We start from the raw sequence: 24967 nt of genomic DNA, 5'->3' as shown, positions 1-24967 counted from the left end.
AGATTAATTTGAAATGTGAGTTTGAATGTGAAATAACATTTGGCTGAGCAACTCTTTGACAGCAACTCTTCTTATAAAAGCAGTAATCAGTATTACCTTTAGTAACTTGGCACTAAAGATTCCCTGCACAGTTTTGTAAATAAACCTCAGTTTATTGCATGCCTTGAAGCTGTTTATTGCTTCACACACTGCCAGTTACTGTTGATTAAAGCTTCAGTATGCAAATGCAGTTATTTCCCTGAGATTTTGATAAATTAGAGAAGAACAGAAACACTGTTTCTGAGGTATACTCGATAAACAGCTAATCGGTGTCAGTTGTCTAGAGAAAAACAACAGGAACTAAATTGATGCTGAGAAGAGCCCATGGTGATTCTCCACTTAACTGCCTGGAATTAGCTGATTTGGAGCTAAGAAAACTTTTTTGTTTTTTTTTAGGTAAAGAGATAAACAATATTGGACTTGGAATAGTTACTTAAGGAAACTGAAGAATTTGTTTGCATGTCTCTTCTTCTGGTATTGAATACTTTTTATATAACATGGATTCACAAAATCCTGTAGCAGTTTGAAAAAGAAAGTTAAGGGAAAATGTCTTTGTTTCTCTGATCCTCATTCACATACTTGCCTCACTACACACAAACACCTACACACACACACACACACCCCCAGAGATTTTTTTTTTAAGAAGTTCCAGATTAAGAAAACATGCATTTCATAGGCAAAACCAGAATCATCTATCAATAAAAATTAACTCGGCTTGGCAACAGAGCTATTCCCTACTCCCTACCCCCAAACAAAAGCAGCTAATTTTGATTTTGATAAACAAATGATTACAAGGAGCAGCAAGGCTTGATTGCAACTACACTTTTCCTGATTTAACCAGCTTGAGCGGGGTGATTTGAATCAGCAGTTGCCTTCGTGAGTCCAGAAGAATTTTTCTTCATCAAGAAGAAAAGTTCAAAGATTAATGCCAACAATAGCAAGCTGAGAAGACCCAGCTGTTTACGTTTCCTCTTTCCTTGTTTAATTTTATCTTTACAATTAGTATGTGTATATTCATAAGTGCAATCATATCGCATACTCTTTTTCTTTTCTATGTAGCTTTCTTTTTTATTTCCTATTTCTGCTTCACCTCTGATTCCCTACCTCCTTTCCCCTGGAATAACTCCCCAGCCCTCCTTCTTGAGAGAGCTCAAGTGAACCCGCTGGTGTGCGTCTGACCGTATTTTCCCAACCCGGTCACATATGATTATGTAAGGCATCTAAGTGTGTGTGTAGAGGTGACTTTGCCATTGTCATTATATGCATACGTTTATTTTATGTTAATTTTTCTTTTGGAATGATATAAGACTTGGCAGAAAAAAATGTGAGAATCCTACAAGAATGTTTGAGAATAACTGCCTAGCAGGCTCTCCATTCCCCAAGTATGCTTTCCAGTTCCCAGGAAGAGTATGGTCTGCTGTATAACCACCACACTGCTGTGGAAATCGGGGAGTGACTTTGATGCAGTCCTACAGTGTAGCCCTATGATGCCAGTCAACTTGTGCGGTTACGCTCTAACATCCTCTACAGCAAAACGGCCCCAGTCAGGATCATGTGTGACTTTGGTACGTCACGCCTTGTTGGTCTCCTCCATCGGCTCCAAGCTTTTGAAGATCGCACGTAGCTTATTTTCTACATGTTCCTTCAGTCTGGTGGTGGATGTTTCTTGGTGACTGGTTTAGCCATGGGTATTTCCGCAAAGGTGAAGTGATGCTGTGTGCATCTCATTGACTCCTGTAGGATGACAGATGGCTTATAGGGGACCCTTCCAGGGAATGCTGCTCTGGATAACCTGATCTGAGTTATACCAGTCTTCAGGTGTGTGGATGATTCACCTTGAGATTATGCAAATGTTCTTCCCTTATTTATCTTTCCTCATTTTTTTTTAACATCAATTGATGTCCTTCGGCTGAAGTATTATTACAACTATTGCCAAATGATGATCTTCCAATTGCATCATCTCTTTGACAGTGATGGGTTGGCATTCTACTGAGAGGAAAGCTGTCTTTTCTCCCCTGTGTATTTATTCATGTATTTATTGATACTAATATGAAATAAAAAATTTATCTGTTTTGGCCGGTTATACACCATGACAAACATTATTTATTCCAATGCTCAAATTGTCCCAGAATTAGCCTTGATGAGCCCATGTGAGCAAGCTCTTGTGTCCTTTGTGCATGGCCCTGTCATGTTTGGAGTACCCATTTTAGACTTCTCTTACCCCAATCCTGGGTCTAATCATTTCTCTAAAAAGTTCCAGTGTCTTTAAGTGGGGGTGGCATTTAGAAACTCAGATATGAGGACACAGAATGTTTGTGGCTCTTGGCTAGCTCTGTTTCCAGGCCTTCTCAGTGACCAAAACTGATAATATATGTACCCATCTCTGTGTGCACACATGAGTGTGCTCAAACATGCATACAAATGTCTCTACACACACCACATACATAAATGTATGGTATAGACACACACATTCATTTGCATCTGTATTTGTTTATGCCTACATATATGTCTGTGTAACAAATATACACATTATAAGTAATATTGTATGTATACATTTTATACCTTATGAATATATAAATATATATATAGCTAATAACTGTCACAATGAGAGAACTGACCCTTTTATCCTTAGTATAATATAACCAGTCTCTTCTTGACCCCCATGCTGATGTCCTCCTCAGCCCACTCACATTCTTTTTTTTTTTTTTAAAGATTTTATTTATTTATTTGACAGAGAGAGAACACAAGTAGGCAGAGAGGCAGGCAGAGAGAGAGGAGGAAGCAGGCTCCCTGCTGAGCAGAGAGCCCGATGCGGGACTCGATCCCAGGACCCTGAGATCATGACCTGAGCCGAAGGCAGCGGCTTAACCCACTGAGCCACCCAGGCGCCCAGCCCACTCACATTCTGATCCCACAAACCTGACTATCCCTCCTTTTCTCCCAATACCGATGCGTTCCCCACCCTACTTGGACTCTGGCGTGCTGCCAATACCTTCCTTACCGAGTCCAGGCGCATCTGACTACCAGGTGCTACCGTCATATGCTAAGCAGTTCCCTTCCTCATTCCACTTGTGCTGTGATAGTCCACGGGAGACTGATGTCCTACCAGCCCCATGGTAGGACATGGAGACATTCCCATGCAGACAGCTTCACGACCTCGTAGCTCAACAGTGGACAGCACGCCATGCAAAGCCTCTTTGGGCTTTGCAACCAGACCAAGCCACTACTCTCTCTCTTATGGAAGCTTGGTTTATTTTCCTAGGTTACCATCGCATTCCAGGCATCGTGAGTGCCCTTGGTCCTACATGAATATGATGCCCCATGACAGGCTGCCAACACCCTACCCAGCCTCTGACTCCCCATGTCAGGCAGTTCTAACAACATTTTACAATTTTCAAATTGGAATGTTTCTACTTCTCTCATTAAATTTATTCCTGAGTATTTTGTTTTTTTCAGTTTACCGACTGGAATCTTTTCCTTAATTTCATTTTTCATCATTCCTCACAAGGATATAGAACTACTATGGATAGTTTCATATTGATCTTGTATCTTCTATCCTTTCTGAACTAACTTATCAGTTTAATCATTTTTGAGTGGGTTCTTTAGGACTTTCTATTTAAAAGATAATGCCATCTGTAAATGGAGTTAATTTTACTTCTTCCTTTATAAGATGACTTTTACATCTTTTTTCTTGCCTAATTACTCCACCTAGACCTTTCAGTAGAATGTTGTAATAGTTTTTAGCATAAACCTTGTCTTTTTCCTGACCCAAGCGTAAAAGCATCACTATGATGCTAGCTGGGAGTTTTGTGTAGCTGTCCTTTGTCAGGTTGAGGAAGTTCCCTTAAGTTCCTTGTTCGTTAAGCATTTTTATCACAAAAGGTACTGGATTTTGTCAAATGCTTTTCTTGATTTTTCTAGATGATCCTTCTTAAAAAAATCTGTTTATTACATTAATTGATTTTCTTATGTTGAAACAACTTTGCATAGCTGTGACAAATCACATTAGATCATTATGTATGATCATTCCTATATATTGCTGAATTTGAATTGCTGGTATTTTGTTAAGGATTTCTACCTCTATGTTCATAAGATAAATTGATCTGTAGCATTCTTTTCTTGGGGTACCTCATCTGGTTTTGGTGTGAGGGTAATACAATCCTCCTATAATAAGGAAGTATTTCCTCTTCTTTAATATTTTGGAAGAGATTGTGAAAATGCTGTCAATTCTTCAATGTTTGGCAGAATTCACTAGTAAAGCCATTTGGGCCTGTTTTTGTTTGTTTGTTTATTTAATGCATTTTTTAATAGTTTTGTTTTTGAGATTACTAATTTAATCTTTTTTATTCATTATGCATCTATCCATATTGTATTTATCATCTTGAATCAGTTTTGGTAATTTGTGTACTGCTAGGGATCTGTTCATTTCATCTGGATTATTTAATATGGTGGGATACAGTTTTGCTCATATTTCCCTAAGATCTGCTTTCTTGCTATAAGGCCAGTAGTGATAACTCCACTTTTGTTCTTGATTTTAGTAATTTGAACCTTCTCTCTCTCTCTCTCTTTTTCTTTTTTTTTTCTTTAACAATCCGACTAGAAGTTTGTCAATCTTGTTGATCTTTTCAAAACTCAACTTTTGGTTTCATTGATTTTTATCTACTGTTTTTCTATTTTTATTTCATTAATTCTCACTTTAACTTTTATTTTTTTTCCTTCTCCTTGCTTTAGGTTTATTGTACTCATCTTTTCCATTGTCTTAGATGAAAAGTCATTGACTTGAGAACTTACCCTTTGTAGATACAGATGGTTACACCTATCCATTTCTCTCCAAGAGCTGCCTTGTATTGCTTAAGTTTTAGTGCAGATTTTTAAAATAATTTTTTCATTTGGCAGTTTTTTCTGATATCCTTTGTGTTGTCTCCTTTGCTTCTAAATACCATGTTTCAATTCTATATAGATGTGAATTTTGAGACTTGATGTTGTTAGTTTCTGATTTTATTCGATTATGGATAGGGGAAGGATTAGCAGATGGCAGATTGTGCATTTTTGCAACATGGACTGACAGGCAGAGGATAAGGAATGTTGTTGGCCTGTCACTGCAGGGCAGATGCCATAGTCGACACTGGCTCTGTTGGGGAGAAGGAGTCCAGGGATTCTGCTTACACCTGCTACAAGTAGACCTTTCTCCCACTCTGTGCTGGTTGAGAGGTAGAGGGGAAACACCTTATTGTTCCAATGCCACAGTCCTGCTGTTCTTACTGAGATTTTGTATATTTTTAAAAATAAATGTTTCTCTCATTACTGTACCTTCTTTGAACAACTTCCAGAGACTTTTTTTTTAACTATTTTTTAGTAGTCATGGTTATTTTCATGGGAGAGGGTCCACAGGGCTCTTCACTCAGCCATTCCTGAAGTATTTTTCTTGTGTACTGTGTTGTTGCTCATTTTCAAATGCAAAAAGTACTGCAAAAAATGTATCAAGAGAGTACTCTTGATATGTTGGGTCTGTTTATTGACATAGAATAATTTATATTGGGTATTATTTGCTATGAATTGTGGATCTCACTGAGTTCATCCTTTTTAGCTCCAGGTGTTGATAGACTTTTTTTCTTCCCATCATTTCTTTATGCCCCACCCCCACCAGCCCATCCCACCTTCACCAGCCCATCCCTCCCCTTCCAGGATTAATTCATTAATCAAGATCGTGCTTCTGACGCATTCTGATTAAACATTCTGATACATAGGTGACTAGAGGGAAATGTTATGTTTTATGTTTAAATTTTAAATTTTATGTCTTGCTGATATTGGTAACCTATCATGTATGTTACTTGGTCAGGTCTTCCATCCAATGAGTTCTGTTACTGACATTGATGACTGACCTTAAAAATACTGTACAGGGGCAACTGGGTGGCACAGTCTGTTGAGTGTCTGACTCTTGGTATCAGCTCACGTCATGATCTAGGGTCGTGAGATTGAGCCCCACATTGGGCTCTGTGCTCAGTCTGCTTGAGATTCTCTCTCTCTGCACTCACTTCCCTCTCTAAAAAGAGAGAGAGAGAGCTTTAAATAAAAAATTAGAATTAAAAAAAAAAACTCTTTACAGATTTTTTTTTAAGATTTTATTTACTTATTTGACAGACAAGTAGGCAGAGAGGCAGGCAGAGACAGAGAGAGGAGGAAGCAGGCTCCCCATTGAGCAGAGAGCCCGATGTGGGGCTCGATCTCAGGACTCTGGGACCATGACCTGACCCGAAGGCAGAGGCTTTAACCCCCTGAGCCACCCAGGTGCCCCCACTTTACAGATTTTTTAAAAAATTGTTGGATACAATTTATTTCTTGATATTAACATCAACAGTATTTGTTAAGTGTATGATATGCACTAAGCTGCGTCTGAAATATGAACTATTTTGCCACTGCTTAAGCGTCATGACAACCCTGAATTAGATGCCATTCTATTTCAGTATCATACATGGAGTCAGTGAGACATAAATAGGTTTAGTGATTTGCATAGCTAATAAGTGACAGCTTTCATCCCCTCCCTTTTCCTTTTGCTTTAAAGCTCAAGATTTTTAGATACCAAAAGAAATTAGTTCCTTAGATGATACTTTTAATTTGAATAGAATTCTAGAGTTTTCTAAACATCTGTTGCCTCATCTCATTCTACATCAACTATATATACTACACATTTCAAGTGTTATTTACCCATTTAATGATTGAGAATGTAGGTTCAGAGATAGACCCCATTTCAGGTAGTTAAAAATGAGATATTTGGGACTAGGTCCTCAACCTTATGGTTATAAGCTTTGGGCTATTTTTTTATAAGCATAGGCTTAACCAAAGTATACTGAACATTATTTAACTCTTTCCTGGTATTAATATCACAAATGATTGGAATTTTCTCAAAGGTAGGGACTGTTATACATAATTTAAACCATTCCTGATTCCTAACATTAAATATATGTTTTTTTAATTGTTGCCCAGTACATTTTTTTGACTTATTGAACACAGGATAATGTGACTCTTAGTTTCTAAATTAGAGTCTACATTTATATCAACAAATGGTATCGTGGTGGGGCACCTTGGTGACTTAGTGGGTTAAGCCACTACCTTCGGCTCAGGTCATGATCTCAGGGTCCTGGGATCGAGCCCTGCATCGGGTTCTCTGCTCAGAAGGGAGCCTGCTTCCTGCTCTCTCTCTGTCTGTCTCTCTGCCTGCTTGTGATCTGTCTCTGTCAAATAAATAAAAAAAAAATAATTTTAAAAAATGGTATTATGGTATGTGAGGCTTAAGAGAGCTCTATGCTTATTGATCCCCATGCTCTTATTTAAAGTAGATTTTTCTTTTTCCCTCAGTACTGTCAGACCATTAGCTAGCTGTATGCTTAACTCCATTCATTTGGCCTGGCTCTATTAACTCCACTATTTTGAAAATCTGGTTTTAATGTGTTGAAGTCTGAGAACTAGTATGTAGACTGTGAGGGACAGCTTGAGAAACCCTTGTACTAATGTGTAAGAGTTTCAGTAGGGGCTTTGTAGGCCTTCATTCTCCATAGGACTGGAAACAACTTTCCCCACTCCACATACACACACACACACACACACACACACACACACACACACTCTTTAGTTTATTTAAAACTGAGTGAGTCATCTTGTTTAGATATTTTAGCATTAAAATGTTGTTTCTGAATTGTATCTATTTCGTTTATTACCAAATGTTGAGTGCTGAGAACTGACCAGAGCCAAATACCTCTCCACAATAATTAGACTACCTTTGGAAATTATTAGCAGCCACCAATAAGCAGTAGTAAGAAGGGCTAGTATTCTCTGTCACAATCTCTTTTTCTGACTCAAGTCTAGAAGAAACTGAGACAGACAAAATTGACGTATGGAAGATGAAGATCAAAGTACATTTTTTTTTTTTTACTGTAAATATAGTTGATTGAACTACAGAAACAACTGGATCACTGTTCTTTCTTCATGACCGTAAACTTAACCTCTTGGCCACAGGAAATGCAAAGGCAAGCCCAAACTTTAAATACTAAAACACAGTAGTAACAAAGCAGACATGTGATCTGCCTTCATGGAACTTGCATTCTAGTAAAAAAAGGGAAAATTAATAAAATACATATGAGTCATATAGAATTTTGGAGGTAATAAATGCTATGTGAAAATGTACATGAGGAAATGGATGAAGGACCTCAATGTGAGAAAGGCATCCATCAAGATCCTTGAGGAGAACACAGGCAGCAACCTCTTGGAATTCAGCCGCAGCAACATCTTCCTAGGAACATCACCAAAGGCAAGGGAAGCAAGGGCAACAATGAACTATTGGGATTTCATCAAGATCAAAAGCTTTTGCACAGCAAAGGAAACAGTTAACAAAACCAAAAGACAATTGACAGAATGGGAGAAGATATTTGCAAACAACATATCAGATAAAGGGCTAGTATCCAAAATCTGTAAAGATCTTAGCAACTCAATACCCAAAGAACAAATAATCCAATCAAGAAATGGTCAGAGAACATGAACAGACATTTCTGCAAAGAAGACATCCATATGGCCAACAGACACATGAAAAAGTGCTCCATATCACTCGGCATCAGGGAAATACAAATCAAAACCACAATGAGATATCACCTCACACCAGTCAGAATGGCTAAAATCAACAAGTCAGGAAATGACAGATGCTGGCGAGGATGCGGAGAAAGGGGAACCCTCCTACACTGTTGGTGGGAATGCAAGCTGGTGCAGCCACTCTGGAAAACAGCATGGAGGTTCCTCAAAAAGTTGAAAATAGAGCTAACCTATGACCCAGCAATTGCACTACTAGGTATTTACCCTAAAGATACAAACAGTGATCGGAAGGGGCATGTGCACCCGAATGTCCACAATAGCCAAACTATGGAAAGAACCTAGATGTCCATCAAGAGATGAATGGATAAAGAAGATGTAGTGTATATACACGATGGAATACTATGCAGTCATCAAAAGAAATGGAATCTTGCCATTTATGACAATGTGGATGGAACTAGAGATTATTATGCTTAGTGAAGTAAGTCAATCAGAGAAAGACAGCTATCTATGATCTCCCTGATATGAGGAAGTGGAGATGCAATGTGGGGGATTTTGGGTGTAGGAAAAGAATAAATGAAACAAGATGGGATTGGGAGGGAGACAAACCATTAGTGACCCTTAATCTCACAAAGCAAACTGAGGGTTGCTGGGGGTGGGGGAGAATGTGGTTGGGTTATGGATATTGGGGAGGTTATGTGCTATGGTGAGTGTTGTGAAGTGTGTAAACCTGGCGATCCATAGACCTTTACCCCTGGGGCTAATAATACATTATATGTTTATAATTTTTTTAATTATTAAAAAAGAAGAAAATGTGCATGAGGGAGAGTGGAGAGGAGTATATGGGGGATACCAATTTGATCAGTGATGATTTTACTAAGGAGACATTAGCAAAGAATTGAAGAAGGTGAGAAGATGAGCCATGTGGGCATCTGGGGCGGAGTGCTTCAGGTGCCCATGGAAAGGCCCTAAAGTTCAGGCCTGCCTGGTGTGTTTAAGGAACAGTAAAGCTACTAGTGCTACAGGAGTAGAGTAAGAGAGGAGGAAGCATATAGAAATGAAGTCACCCAGGAACTGGTGATGTGTGGAGATAACTACTCTCAGTGGAAACAGGTACTAATGGAAGAATTTGAATAGAGCAGTGACACGAATAAACTTAAAATTTTAAAGGATCATATGGATTCCCTACTTAGAATGGTCTTTGGTGGCAATGTGAGAAATTGTGCAAATTAGTTCAGGTGTTATTTCAGTAGTCCAGACTAGCCTGGAGTGGTATTTCTGGAAATGACAAGAGGTAGTTTCCACCTTGCTCTGTTTGGTGGGTAGACACTAAAGGATTTGTTGGTGATTGGATTTGGAAGAGAAGACAAGTAAAGAATGGCTACTAAGTTACAGCCCAAGCAACTGGCAGGGTTGAATTTCTAAAAGCCAGAATGAAAATAATGTCAGAGGAGGAATAATTCAATTTTGGACATGTTAAATTTGAAACGTCTTTTGACATCTAATTAAAGCTAGTCAGTAGCCAGTTTGGTATGTGTTTGGGGAAGAAGTTTGGACTACAAATATACATTTGGGATCTTGAGCATTTAAACACTACTTAGAACTTTGAGGTTGGATGAGGTTCTTAAGGGAATAAAAGTAGAAGATGTCCAAAGGCTGATTTTAAGGTGCCGAGGAGAGGAGGAGGACCAGGAATGGGGAACCAGAAAAAGAAATGTCCTGAAGTCAACTGAGGGGAAAAAAGTGTGTCAAGGAGAAGGGAGAGGTTTGTTATGCCTAATGCTACTGAGAGGCCATGTTAAAAACAGACAGAACGAAGAAACATACAGAAGCACATACTGTGGACAGATCAGTGATTTTACTAATGCGGGAATTTCCTGGGGACATTGAAAAGATCAGTTGCAGCAGAGAAGTCTTGGGAGGGTAGGAAATGTTATCAAAATGGTTCCAAGAGATAATGAGAACAATGAGAAATATCATTAATAGCGGGACAAGATTGAAGGTCTTCAGGTACGCTCATGTATCACAGGGATGTTCTATGTGAGCTGTCTTTCTCAGTTTCAGATATGTTATGCTGTCTTACTTCTCAAACTACTTAAATTGTTTTTATTTTTAGAAAATTGAATAAATTTATTTCCTTTTACATTAAAGAACTTATTTCCAGAAGGAAATTTTATATCAAGATCATACATGGCAAAACAGCACTTCTTGACCTAAAAGAGTCTGCATAATTCATCGAAATAGATTTACAAACATTAACATTTTGTTAGTGGACTGGTAGTTAGACATCAGGAGCACACATGTACACATTTTTGGAAATGCTTCTGTCCTGAATTGAAAACCTCCATTTTTGCTCTCGAGCGGTTTAATAACATAAATCAGAACTCGTTTGCCTAAGTGAGAAAAGAAAAGATCATCTAAATCGGTTGATTTTTATCTATTTTAGAATCCCTCAGGGCAGGTGCTTTGTCTTAATGTCCTGTGAAATGTGCAGAATCATTCCGTGTGCCTATAGTGCAGTCTACCAGATGGTATTTGATGGCTGTATTCGTCTTTAACATGAACGGATTATTAGTTTAGAGAAGATTTGTTTTCTTTCTCAAAATTCCTTTTTTCCAGTGTCTAAGCACCATGCTTATTGAGATAAATACTTTTGTGTCCCTCTTGGTGCTTCTGACAAATGGGAGACCTGAATTATAATATGCGGTGAGTTACCTGGTTGAGCAGGCTGGAAACAGAAGTAGCCTTGATCTTTAAAGCAAACGTCACAGGACAGTTGGCTTGATTGTAGCTCTCGGTGTTGTTAAAACATCTGTCAGCAGACCAGCAACTGAGTAATTCCATGTCTTACTAGTTCTCCAAAGTGAGCATCACTCAATCATTTGACCCGGGGTATTTAACCTCGGGTTGTGTCCCGGGGGCCAAACGAAATAGCTGGTTTCCATTTGCTCACTAGTCCTCAAATTCACGAGGTCTGTTTTCATCTCATGGCCTTTTCCTTCCCTGTACTCTTTGTGGAATGCCCTTCCCCACAGGACCTGCTCTCTGGACCCTCACATTTTCCTGATAGCTTTCTTGATGACTGCAAGCCCTCTCACTCCCCTCCCTGCCTGTCCTTCCTAAAGTGTCTTATATTTTTGCAGCACTTAGAGATATCAGAAAGCTGTATATTTTCATGGTTTATTTTGTTTTGTCTCTGACTCCCCCTACCACAGTGTAAGTTGCACAAAGGCAGAATTCTTGTCTGTGCTGCTCACAGAGTTTTGTCTGTGTGGAATCCCCAGGGCTCATTAACACACTGCAGGTGATTCATGACTATTTGTTGAATTCATGAGTGAACACTGTAGGTGTTATTGCTGTCAGTTTCCTTTTGAGTTAGGCATCTTGGCCTGAGAGGTGAGGGGTCACTCTGGAGTTCACACCCAGTAAGCCCTGCCATCCCCCCCACCCCACCCCGAAGACCACAGCTCCCACACTTTCTCACACCTTGCACAGAGGGCTCGGATGGGACTCAACTGATCAGAAATTGGAGGGGGAGACAAACCATGAGAGACTATGGACTCTGAGAAACAAACTGAGGGTTTTGGAGGGGAGGGGGCATAGGGGGTTAGGTGAACCTGGTGGTGGGTATTATGGAAGGCACGTATTACATGGAGCACTGGGTGTGGTGCCTAAAAAATGAATCTTGGAACACTGAAAAAATAAAATAAAATAATAAATATATTAAAAAAAGAAAATATATTTGCACAAAAGATGACAGATTCCTTTCTGTTCTGTTATGGAAAACATTGATGTTACCCCTCCCTTTTTAAGATGGACATTACTATTATCTCCACATTAGAAAAAAGAAAAATGTATCTTCCAATTAAGTAAGTTACAGGGGACTTTAATTGGAGGGGTGACAGAAAGACTCCTAGAATTAGGGATGCTTCGGTGGCTCAGTCAGTTAAGCGGCTGCCTTCAGCTCAGGTCATGATCCCAGAGTTCTGGGATCAAGTCCCACATTGGGCTACCTGCTCAGTGGTTAGTCTGTTTCTCCCTCTCTTGCTGCTCCCCCTGCCTGTGCTCGCTCACTCTCTCTCCCTCTCTCTCTGATGAATAAATAAACTTTTTCAAAAAAGAAAAGAAGGAAGGAAGGAAGGAAAAAAAGCTCCTAAAATTGAAGTCCTTTGCATTTCCTATTTACTATATGGTCTGTAAGGTTTAAATGACACAAGGCATACAAGTATAGTTCCTGACACATAGTAAGTAATCAATAAATTCTGACTTAAGGATTCACTGTTCAATATCATACTTGAATTTCTACCCATCAATTAGAGGTGGCTGGCTAAACTCATCTTAGAAAAACAATTTGTTTAATTTTTTTAAATATTTTATTCATTTGAGAGAAAGAGAGAGCGCACAGGCAGGGGGGAGGGGCAGAAGGAGCAGGAAAAGCCTACTCCCAGCTGAGCAGGGATTTCTCAACATGGGGATGAATCCCAGGATCGAGACTTGAGCCAAAGGCAGAGGCTTAACCGACTGACCCATATAGGTGCCCATGGGGGCGGGGTAACCTACTTAAAAATGTTTTTAGAAGTGTATTTTAGGTCAGAAATACGCACATGATCAAATCTTAATACTCCAAGAATCATTGCTTTTCTGATTTTTCCAGTTATTCCTTTTATGTGTTATATCTTCCTTTAAATAATTTCTCTCCTTGGGTGGCCTGGGTGGTTCCGTCGGTTGAGCATCCAACTCTTGATTTCAGCTCAGGTCACGATCTTGGGATTGTGGGATCGAGCCCCAGTTCAGGCTCTGTGCTCAGTGGGAAGTTGGCTTGAGTCTCTCTATCTCCCTCCACACTTATCCCACTAGCACTCTCTCTCTCTAAAATAAATAAGCAAACCTGAAATAATTTATCTCCATGAGTGTTGACAAGTAGAGATGTACAGTACTTACACAAGAGCTAACACACCTAATGGATGGATTTCAGAGCTCCAGATAGCACCATCACCCCCTTGCTTCGTTGACCAAGAAATGATGAATCCTCTTTAGTTTCTACCCCATTGACCACAGATCCTGGCACAACCAAAGAAGACTGGCTAAAAGAATGAAAGAAACAAAACAATCAAATAAGGATTTCCATCCAAATCCTGGGTCTTCAGGCTTTCCAATATGGATACAACCTCACATAAGAATAAAGTGGGCAAATAACTCACTCTCACATTTCTTAAAAGCCAGAGGTATTTAAATGGTAAAAAAAAAAAAAAAACCTGGAAGAAGTATTTCACGGTTTCACGGTACCTCGGGGACTGAAAGTAATTAATGGGGAAGAAAAAAATTGAAAATACTCTAGGAATTTTCCCCCTTATTATTTTAGTAGCATAACAATGTAATGGCTTAAATAAATAAAATGATACAGCCTTCACAGCACTCTCATCCCTCAGCAACGATATTAAGTATTAGAGTAGACTCGATCCATTAGAAGAAAGGTGAACATTAATCTGGGCTTAACATTATCTACACACAGCCATCTTGCTTCAGACTCCATTTCTTTTGGCTTTTATGAAAATGCAAGACAATAAATTGTCTTTCAGAGAGTAACAGCAACTGTGTATCAATGAACAAACAAACAAAATTGATAATATCTATAATAATACGATAGGTAAAAATGACTGGTTGAAAGAGAAAAACAACAGAAAAAGTTTAGTGGGAGCTTTTCAGTGATAAAAAGCAGTTTCTTAATGACATAAGCAGGCTGGGTCTGAGGACCCAGAGAGGGTCCCGGGGACCGGCCAAGAGGGTCCCTGGCTACACATAGGATGGAAATCAAATGTGAGCCAGCAGCAGGTGAGAACAGAGTTTACTGAAGATACAAAGAGAGTGCAGGTACAAACAGTGTCTGGGAGATACAGAAAGGAAAGGAGAGGGAGTCTCATCTTTATTCAGAGTTTGGGGTTTTTATTAAAGATTGTTGTATAGTGTGCATGTCCTTCAGGTGTTCAGGAATGGGTCAGAACAAGGACAGGTGTCCAAGTGTCCTCTGTAAGTCACGTTCCCTAGAGCCAGGGGTCTTGGGGTTGAGATGTCCAGTATGGGTGGTTTTGATATGGTTTTGGAATATAAGTGAGGGTCCAGAGCCCATGACCAGAAAAGATTTCTTGAGACGTCTTTGGTGCAAAATTGTGGTTTTATTAAGGCCCTGGAACGGGACCAGTGGGCAGCTCCAGGATTGTGAGGGGTGGCTAGTTATAGACTTGGAAGCCTGGGGAGTTAAGAAAAAAGGAAGTTTTCCAAAGAACTTTCATATGCTAAAGAGGACCTACAAGATACCAGAGGCTTTGCCATTGTTCACGTTAAGGTTTTTCCATCTAGCAAAGCAGTAACATAAAGATAGTTTAAAGTTTCCTGGAAGAATGTCACACTTGTCCCTCCCAGGAGTGGGGGGTGGGGTGGGTAGGAAGGTTTGCAGGGTGTCTGTGTGTGTTTTGTCCTCAACTAGCCTTCTGCTCCCTCATCAATCTGGAATACACATGGGCTGACCATATTGGGGCATTCTTGCCTGGCCACTCCTTAGATGTTACATTTTGTGCTAGTGGAGTCCAAAGAAATCATGAGCTCCCTGTCCCTTACAAGGAGGACACACTACCAGGCCTGTATAAGGTGGGGCTGCAGGTCCCAGGTCCAGGAAGAACAGAAGAAGGGAAAGGAGCAAAAAGCAAGTTTTTATAGAGTTCTTCAGTCTCCCTGTCTCACTAAATACAGCCTAATTCTGTGTTTCTTGAAAAAATTAACTCTCATTATTTGTAGTTCTGTTTTATCTTTCTGGCTAATGCTTGCCTGGCAAAGAACAAAAAAATGAGAGGTAAATATCAAGCATCTATTATCAATTCCATTGAGTCTGTTTAAAAAAATATTTTGTTTCTTATTCTCTAATCTTAGGTCTCTATTATAATTAATTCCAGGCAATTTAAAATTTGAGATTTAGCTATAAATGGAATGTTTCAAGGTATTACTCTAGGTAGTTGATTATTTCATTGTATTTTACTGCTTTATTTTATTCCATCATATTTTAGGGAGTGTATATCCGTCATAATACAAAAGCATTTCTCCAAGGAAATACAATGCAGGCCTGAAAAGGTGGTCACTTGCTTAATTAAATCTGACTCCTACTCTCCGTCCCTCCCCCACTCTCAAGAACACCACAACCAGCTGCTTTCCCTCTTGACTGAGGTCATCAAGAGGGAAAGCAGCCGGCTGTGGTGTTCTTGAGGGTGGGGGAGGGACCGAGAGCAGGATTTAGGGGGTTGGATATTTTAAATTGGTGATGCTTATCCCTCATCCAAGTGGGTGGTCAGGGAGGACACAGGATATGGCTGAAATTCAGAGGAAAGGGCAGGTGGAGGGATATATACTCAAAGTCAGAAACTCTAGCTTTTGTCTTCTCTGACTTTGGTGAAGGAGGGAAAAGAAGTAAAAGGGTAATATTTATTGGAGATTTTCAGTGCACCTGATGTCACTCTATGTGCCTGGACAGAAATCATGTCCGTCCAACCCCCGATATTGATGGACTTTTGTACTCTTATAGTTCTCATTTACAAATGAAGAAGTTGAAAAATAATCACACATTTCATAAGTGGAGCCAGTTTTGAATTCTGGTTTCTGGCTTCAGATTCAGGATTTTTTCATTTTTTAAGATTTTATTTATTTACTTGACAGAGAGAGAGCACAAGTAGGCAGAGCAACAGGCAGAGGGAGAGGAAGCAGCAGAGCTCCTCACTGAGCAGGGAGCCTGATATAGGACTCAATCCCAGGATCCTGGGATCATGACCAGAGCTGAAGGCAGCTGCTTAACCGACAGTGCCACGCAGGTGCCCCCAGATTCAGGATTCTTAACCATAAATATTCCCGACTTGATATATACTCAGCATAAAAAGAAACCAATGGGCTACAGAGTTTCTCTATACTGCAAGCATTTACACAAAGTGTAACACATTTGTTTAAACTCGGGAGATATACTCATTTAAAATTAAATACGTAAACCATAAGAGAGTGTTAATCTATTTCTGCACCAGGTAAGATTCTGTATAAATTAGGAAGATGCTATTCTTATTCATTTTTGCTACTTTCAGATGAGAGGAAATGACAGAAATGCTGGAGTCTGATGTGGAATTCTGAATTTTACCTCTTGCCATTAGCTCACTTTTTATCCCTTAAGCATCTCGTGAATATTTTGTGCTGTTACTTTTCAGCTCCCATATTCTGCCGTACAGACCAGGAGCTGTATTGATTACTCGATAATTCAATCATGTTTTCTCTCTGAAGGCAACTGATCGAGAGGGAGACCCAATAACATACGCCATTGAGAATGGAGATCCTCAACGAGTTTTTAATCTTTCAGAAACGTAAGTTAAAAATTATTTCAAAATTTATTTTTTAGAAGACATTAAATAGTATACTGGTGGCAGGGGAACAGACTTCTAATCAGAGGTTTTCAGCTGTTTGTAGCTTTATTTTAATTTTTTTTTCCCTATGAATGCTAATGAGATCTGGGGGCAGGGGATAATTCTGAATTCAGAAATCTTACCCAGGAGACTATTTATTTTAAACATTTTTACTAGGTAAAAATCCACTGAGGTGGAAACATTTTATTTGTAGGCTGGGATTAATTAGATCCCTTTAAAGTTGTCAGTTACTCATAATAACAAGGGCATTTCTACCAAGAGTAATGTGGCGCTAAATTATTCATTCAAAGAGAATTTTGTAAGACAAAGCATAATTCAGACACATTTAAAGGACCACCAAAGTCTACCCTTCAGTTTTTGAGGAATGTAGGTATATTCTGGAAAATCTAGCACAAAAGCATCACCATGTCCCTGCTAAGCCTTCTGAGGTCTTTATCAGTATCATTCTCCTTCCCTTGGAGAGCAGCTCAGTAGGTTAAAGCCTCTGTCTTCAGCTCAGGTCATGATCCCAGGGTCCTGGGATCGAGCCCCGCCTTGGGCTCTCTGCTCAGCAGGGAGTGTGCTTCCTCCTCTCTCTCTGCCTGCCTCTCTACCCACTTGTAATCTCTGTCAAATAAATAAACAAAATCTTAAAAAAAAACCAAACAAACCTGTAATTCTACCTGTACATACTCAAGAAATGAAAACATACATCGACATAAAAAGTTGTATAAGAATGCATGCAGTGAAATCATTTACAATAACAAAATGTGGAAACTACTCGAATATCCATCTACAGATGAACGGGCAAACAGAATCATTGTGTATCCATACAATGATTTTGTCAATAAAGGAGAACTTAATGTTGACACCTGCTAAAACATGGATGAACCTTAGAAACATTATTCTGAGCAGAAAGTCATTCACAAAGGGCTGCACAGGGTATGGTCCCATTTGAATAAAATGTCCAGAATAGGTAAATCCATACAGATTAAAAAAAAAAAAAAAAAGTAGATTAGTGGTTGCCGGGGCTGGGAGGTAGGATTGGGAGAGAACAGGGAGAGACGTCCAGTGTGTGATGTAGTATGAAGAACATGTTCCAGATTTGATTGTGGTGACGGTTGGACAACTATGTACCAACATTCTCTGAACTGTACTGTCTAACTGGGTGAATTTGATCACATGTGAGTTATATGTTAATTAATAAAGCTGTTTTTGAAAAGGACAGTAGTGAGCCTTTCTCCTGCCCAAGCCAGCAGGAAGCCCAGCCCTTACTCTCTCTGAGGGATTTCCACTCCTGTGTGTATCTATTTTTCCCCTGAGGCTGAAAGGTTTTCCACCACAGGTGGGGAAAGTTGATGAGCTGCCAAGTTGACTGAAGAAATTCTCCCCTCGTGCTGTCTGCCCTAGCAAATGTGTCTCTACTGTTTCTCTCATCTCTGTCTTTGAAACCAGTGAGACACCTACCTGGGTCACAGAGGTTCTTGCAGGTGGGAAAGATGTCAAGACAGCATCCTCCTTATCTACACTGACTGTTCCTAACACCACAGCTCGTGCATCAACTCTTTAAGTGCAAAATGCTTCTAGAACAGCTAGACGAGGGGACGTCCTTGTGAGGCCTGCATGATCTCTTTCCATGGCCATTCTTGAGCCGTTGCTTTCTAGCTACCTCATTGCTGTTGCTGTCATTAGACTTGCGGGCTATCCTAGACTGCTACCAATTTATTTCCACACATTTGAAATGGGGAAACATTGCAATTTTAATCCCTTCCTTCACTGAAACTTCTGGGCTGCCTGTGCAGATTTTCACCCCCACTTCTATTTGAATCTTAAGGATTTCAATACTTCAGGTACTCTTAGAGAATAACAGATAAGAAAGAATGGTCGACCTTATCAGACGCTATAATGCATACAAATAATGTTTCTGGTTACATTTTCCTTTTAGAACAACAAAAAAAGTACACATTCATTGCCTACTTTAAATATTATGTTATTTTACAGTATGATACAAATTGTAACAATAATCATCATTACAAAAACATTAGTTTACCTTGTTCTGTTGAAATAAAACTAGGCCAAAACTTTTCATAAATCCTAAAAAAAATCAGTAGTAATAAAGAATGGTTTCAAATGCTACTATAGATTTAGAAAATGTTGGCTTGTTATCTCATATTAATGTATTGGATTAGTTCTGTGGCCACAAAAGAAACCCACTCTTTAAAAAAAGGTCCGTGTTCCTAAAAATCACAAACGTTTGCCATGAAAATCATTCCGTGGTACCGGTTAAATGACACATCTGTGTGATTCTGTAACACACTACATTATTTTAACAACTTTTCGTAATGTCGTTGTTGATTATTGCATATGATACAGCAAATATTTATTCATCAAATACTCACAGATCAGTAAACATTTAAACAAGATAAAAGCAACACTTCCTTTCTAGGGTGGTGGCCAAATATTGACGTTATTTCTTGAAGGAGAACGAGGAATTCCTCTGAATGGGATTGTATACAGGGGATGTGATAGAACAGTGAAAGCCTCAGATGATGAACAGAAGAATCTCAAAGAGTTAGATCTGCCCCTTGTTAGCATTTTATTTGAAAATTTTTCTTTTTATCTTCCCTGGCATTTTTTTTTTCTACATGACTAAATTCATTTTGACACTAACTTTAAAGCTGATTATATTTTTCATATCAGTGTGCCCTTTAGGATGTCACTGAAGATTACATAACATGGAAGGCAGTGATTTGCGTTTTCTGTGTGTCACCCCTACTTTCCAAATCTGTATTCAAATGGATCTACTTTCTCTTGTCCTTGACCCTCCTCAGCTCCTGCCACAGACCAGCTTTTCTGAACCTTTGCCAATACCCACCTCCCTCTGTTGGTCTGCGTTTGCTAACTGCGAATCACTCTTTAACACGAAACATTGCATCTAACTTGAAGCAATCACACATTTTCAAATGCACTCTAGCTTCTCTCAATATCATTATGAGGTTTGAAACATGGAGTCCATGGGCAGGACGATAAATCTCTCAAAGACTCAGACACTTGTAAGTGCAAATGATATTAAATCACAGCCAGTGGAATATATTGACAATGTTTTAAGGAAGCCTAGAATACAAAGCATGAAACCAGGGAGAGAACTTCCATCAGCCCGTGACGTGGCTGCTGCAGTATTGCCTAATCCACTGTACAATTTGGGAAGACGGCTCCTGGGAGGAGCAGGTTTTACATGCGAGGAGACTGGTTTGTGTGGAAGTAGATACTCTCCTCTATGTTTTATGTACATGGCTTGAACAACTCTTTGAACACCACTTTCATGGTTAGTCAGAGCAACTCATTGTCTCAAAAAGCTTGATTTTTGTCCAGCACCATTCATTTCGGAAATACAGCCTTTGAGATCAGTGAGGGAATTCTGTATAATCTAATTAATGTAACTGAAGTGAAATTCACATAGCATCCAATTAACCACTTCAAAGTGAACAACTCAGTTCACAACTCAGTGGCATTTGACAGACTCAGTGTTGTGCAATGACCACTTGTATCTAGTTCCAGAATATCTTTATCAGTCAAAAGGAAACTGGACCCAACAAACATCTCCTCCTGACTGGCCCCTCCCCTCATCCCAACAACCACCAATTTATGTCCTATCTCTGTGGATTGATCTCTTCTGGATATTTCATATAAAAGGAAGAATATAACATGTGACTTGTTGTGTCTGGCTTCTTTCACTTAGCCTAATGTTTTAAAGTTCAACCATGTTGAAGCATATAACAGTACTCTGTTCCTTTTCATACATGTGTAATATCTCAGTGTGTGTATATACATTTTTTTTATCCATTTCATACATGGATGGACATTTGGACTGGTTTTCTATGCCTTGACTATTGCCAGTATTGCTACTATGGACACATATGTACGTGTATTTAAGAATCTGTTTTCAGGGGCGCCTGGGTGGCTCAGTGGGTTAAGCCGCTGCCTTCGGCTCAGGTCATGATCTCAGGGTCCTGAGATCGAGTCCCGCATTGAACTCTCTGCTCAGCAGGGAGCCTGCTTCCCTCTCTCATTCTCTCTCTCTCTGCCTGCCTCTCTGCCTACTTGTGATCTCTCTCTGTCAAATAAATAAAATCTTTAAAAAAAAATTATAAAAAAAGAATCTGTTTTCAGTTCTTTTGAGTATATTCTCAGAATTGGAGTTGCTGGGTCATACTGTAATTTTATGTTTAGTTTCTGAGGAACTGCCAAACTGTTTCCCACGGTGGCTAGAACATTTTCTATTCCCACCAGCACAAGTGTTCCAGTTCCTTTATATCTTTGTCAACATGTTATTTTCCCATTTGTTTCGTTTTTGTTAATTATATCCATCGTAGTGTGTGTGAAGTGGTATTTCACTGTCATTTTGATTTTTATTTCCCTGAAGAGAATATTTTCATGTACTTGTTTGTCATGTTTGCATCTTCTTTGGAGAAATAGCTGTTCAGTTCCTTTGACTAATTTTAATTGGGTCATTTGTACTTCTGTTGTAGAGTTGTAAGTATCCTTTATACATTTGGGAAGCCAGATTCTTATCACATATATGATTTGCAAGAGTTTTCTCTCATTTTCTAGGGATTTTCTCCCACTTTATGATAGCAAAAATTTTTAATTTTGGTGAAGTCCAGTATACCTATTTTTTCTTTTGCTTCTCATGCTCTCACGGTCACATCTAAGAATCCATTTTTGAATCTAAGATAATGAAGATTTATTCTCAAGTTTTTGTCTAAGGGTTTCATGGTTTCAGTATTTATTGTTGACCCATTTTGACCTAATTTCTATATATGGGGTAATAAAATGGCCCAACTTCATTCTTTCATGTGGAGATCTCCAGTTGCCCCAGCACCATTTTTTGAGACAATTCTTTCCCTGTTGAGTGATCTGGCATCCTTGTTGAAAAATCAGTTGGCCCAGATGTATAGGTTTATCTCTGGACTCTCAATTCTGTTCCATTCCCAAGCTTACATTACATGGGTGCTCTTAAATATCTCAGTTTCCCAAGAAGCTCTCTACCCATCTTTTCCTCCCACCTTCCAGAGCTCTATTGTACACCCCAGCCGTGTGTGTGTGTGTGTGTGTGTGTGTGTGTGTGTGTATTTTTTTTTTTTTTTTTTTTTTTTTTTGCCCAAGGTGACTGCAGGCTGTTTCTTGCCTTTTAATGTCTTCCAGAAAAACCCCTTACTTTTCTGCCTCCAGTGAGTTCTGAATTAGGCAAAATAAAGACAAGCAGCATGCATTATTCCTTCAGGCAAACTGTAAACCAGGAAACACAACTCTTTGTGAATCAGGATAGTTCTGCTCCCTCCAGAAACAGGGACCAGAGTGTCACACTGGGAATGCTGACGGCCATCTTCAAGACCACTGATGTTGCTCCTGTGAAATAGATTTTCAGTCATGCAAAATTTAAGTAGCACCATTGTTGATGTTTTACCAGAAATGACCCTTTTGTATCTTTATTATGTGGCCTCATGAGATTACCTGCATTCCTAAATGTAGCTCAGTGTATCCTGCTCTATCTTCCAGCCAGTTGATAGGAAGACTTACCTTTGCTAGTTAGTTCCAGAATTTCAGGAAGACACGCTTGTGTGTACCCATCAACTAGTCTATTATAAGTACCAAAAAATTCTACCTTATCCTTTTCTCCTTCTTAATCTCCCAAATATCCTGTCTAACTGCCTGCTGCTCTGGGGCATGAGGCACACATCCTCTCAAGCAAAGAACTCTCTCCATGATAATAACCAGACCAATAAAAACTAGCTGTTTGTATATAATATGGCTCTAAATGGGAATACTATATGTCTTTATAGAGATTTTCTAGTTTAATGTATAAAGAAGAATATAAAGATTTGAATCATAAACTGATAGGAAAAAATGGAGAGCAATAACTCAGTTTTCTTTTTTTCTTTCATTGGATGGGTTTTCAAGGTCTCCTGTTTCTTAAGTAGCTTGTGAATAAGTCTCAGAAGTAACACATGTCCTACTTTTCTCTTGAAGTCATTTTAGAATGAGATTATCTGAACCATCTGCAGTGTGGGAAATTATTCCAAAGCAATTGTTATGAACTACTCTGGGAACTGGTTTTCAGTTATTTTGACAAAACATTTAAAAATATACAAGTTGTAGAGTTAGTTTTCCAAGTTTCCATAGTTCTACCATATGTTCAGAACTTCAAAGTCTATTGATCAACAGCAACACAATAAAACAGAGTAGCTGTGACTCCAACTTTGATTCATTGATGTTGAGTCTCTTTACCCAACTACCATGTGTGATGTGAACGGCTTAAATTCCACTGTAACAATAAAAGCACTTATATTAAAATGTGAAAGTGTTGGGACGCCTGGGTGGCTCAGTTGGTTAAGCAGCTGCCTTCGGCTCAGGTCATGATCCCAGCGTCCTGGGATCGAGTCCCACATCGGGCTCCTTGCTCCACGGGGAGCCTGCTTCTCCCTCTGACTCTGCCTGCCACTCTGTCTGCCTGTGCTCGCTCTCGCTCTCTCTCTGAAAAATAAATAAATAAAATCTTTAAAAAAAAATGTGAAAGTGTTGTATCAATCAAAAAAGATTATTTTCATCCTTGAATAAATGTTTTAATGTTTTATTATATTAATATAACCTGTCCACCACAATAGATGTTTGTTAGGACTTTATTAAAATGTCAGGTAGGATATCAGGTGGTAATATCTAAGACATAAATGTGGAACTTGTTTTAGAGAGCATTATAAGTGACCAAACTGTCACAAAAAATTTAGACAATTTTTTTAGACATTGCAGAAGACAATCTTAAATACTTAGCAGCATTTATTTTAAACAGTGAAAGGGAAAGAAGTAGTATTAAAATATTCAAATTATGAGAATTTGTCCAAAGGCTGTTCATCTCCCATTATACATAATAAATAAAATTAAGAAACATCTAAAGTTCAAAAGAATAACAAAATGATGAAATTGTTAGTATATCCGAGAAAAGTTTGTTTTCATAAACTATAAAATTAGTGAATGCTCATAAAATTCTCTTTTCTTAAATAGAATATAAAACACACAGTATAATTCTTCTTTGGGAAACAATATAATATGTTCAGAGATGGTTATTATAGAGAATAAAAGAAATGTCACAAAAATAATCCCAATATCTGTGAGAGTTTTAATATTCCACTGCATATTTTCTAATTTTCTCCGATGAGCCTCAATTGTTTGGAAACTAGGAAAGAAGAAAAAAATAGATGTTAATTGTTAGTGTTTATAAAAGATGGGATTCAGATGTTTGCATTTCCAGCATGGCAGTATATGTGACAATGAATGGGAATGACAATATATATTAATTCTAAGAAACCATTCCTTGATTCAAAGGATTATGAAGCTACTAAAGATTATTGGAGTCTTCCACCTTTGAAATAATCATAAACAAGATTGATATCTTTCTTCCCAGAATTAAGCATAGTTTTATTTTTCTCCTGTGGGCTGGAGAATCAGCTCAATTATCTCTTTCAGTTTGGCAATTGTTCACTGTTGCTAAGAAGCCCAACAGCCTTAAAAGCTTTTTTCAATTTTCAACATGAATCTTAGAATTACGCATCTTAAATATTCAGGTTATATTTGCTGAAAGGGAAAAACCAGTGGAAAGTAGTTCCAGATGGGAAGGAAGCCTCCCTGTGACATAAGATCTTTGTGTGTCTTATCTGTCTGTTTGTTTTCTCTGTCACTAGTACTGGGATTCTAACCTTAGGGAAAGCCCTGGACAGGGAGAGCACCGATCGCTACATTCTGATCGTCACTGCTTCGGACGGCAGGCCCGATGGGGTGAGTACTCAGCCTGGGGGACAACGGGTGGTAAGAACAGAGCCCTTGTAGTCTGATGCTCCGGAAATTAATTTCTTTTCACCCGGAGCAGCTCC

At 38.9% G+C, this 24967-nt stretch overlaps 1 protein-coding gene across 1 annotated transcript in view; it reads left to right on the top strand.

Moving 5' to 3' along the window:
* The window catches only part of PCDH15 (protocadherin related 15), a 1723534-nt gene that overhangs the window by 1416466 nt on the left and 282101 nt on the right, over positions 1-24967 (top strand). Inside the window, exons 19-20 of the mRNA XM_032313059.1 lie at positions 16924-17003; positions 24779-24872. Of these exons, the coding sequence (XP_032168950.1) occupies positions 16924-17003; positions 24779-24872 (174 nt within the window). The remainder of the gene's footprint in view (positions 1-16923; positions 17004-24778; positions 24873-24967) is intronic.

Source organism: Mustela erminea, chromosome 14 (genome assembly GCF_009829155.1).
Source record: "Mustela erminea isolate mMusErm1 chromosome 14, mMusErm1.Pri, whole genome shotgun sequence".
NCBI lineage: Eukaryota > Metazoa > Chordata > Mammalia > Carnivora > Mustelidae > Mustela > Mustela erminea.
This window is presented reverse-complemented; position numbering and strand designations above follow the sequence as displayed.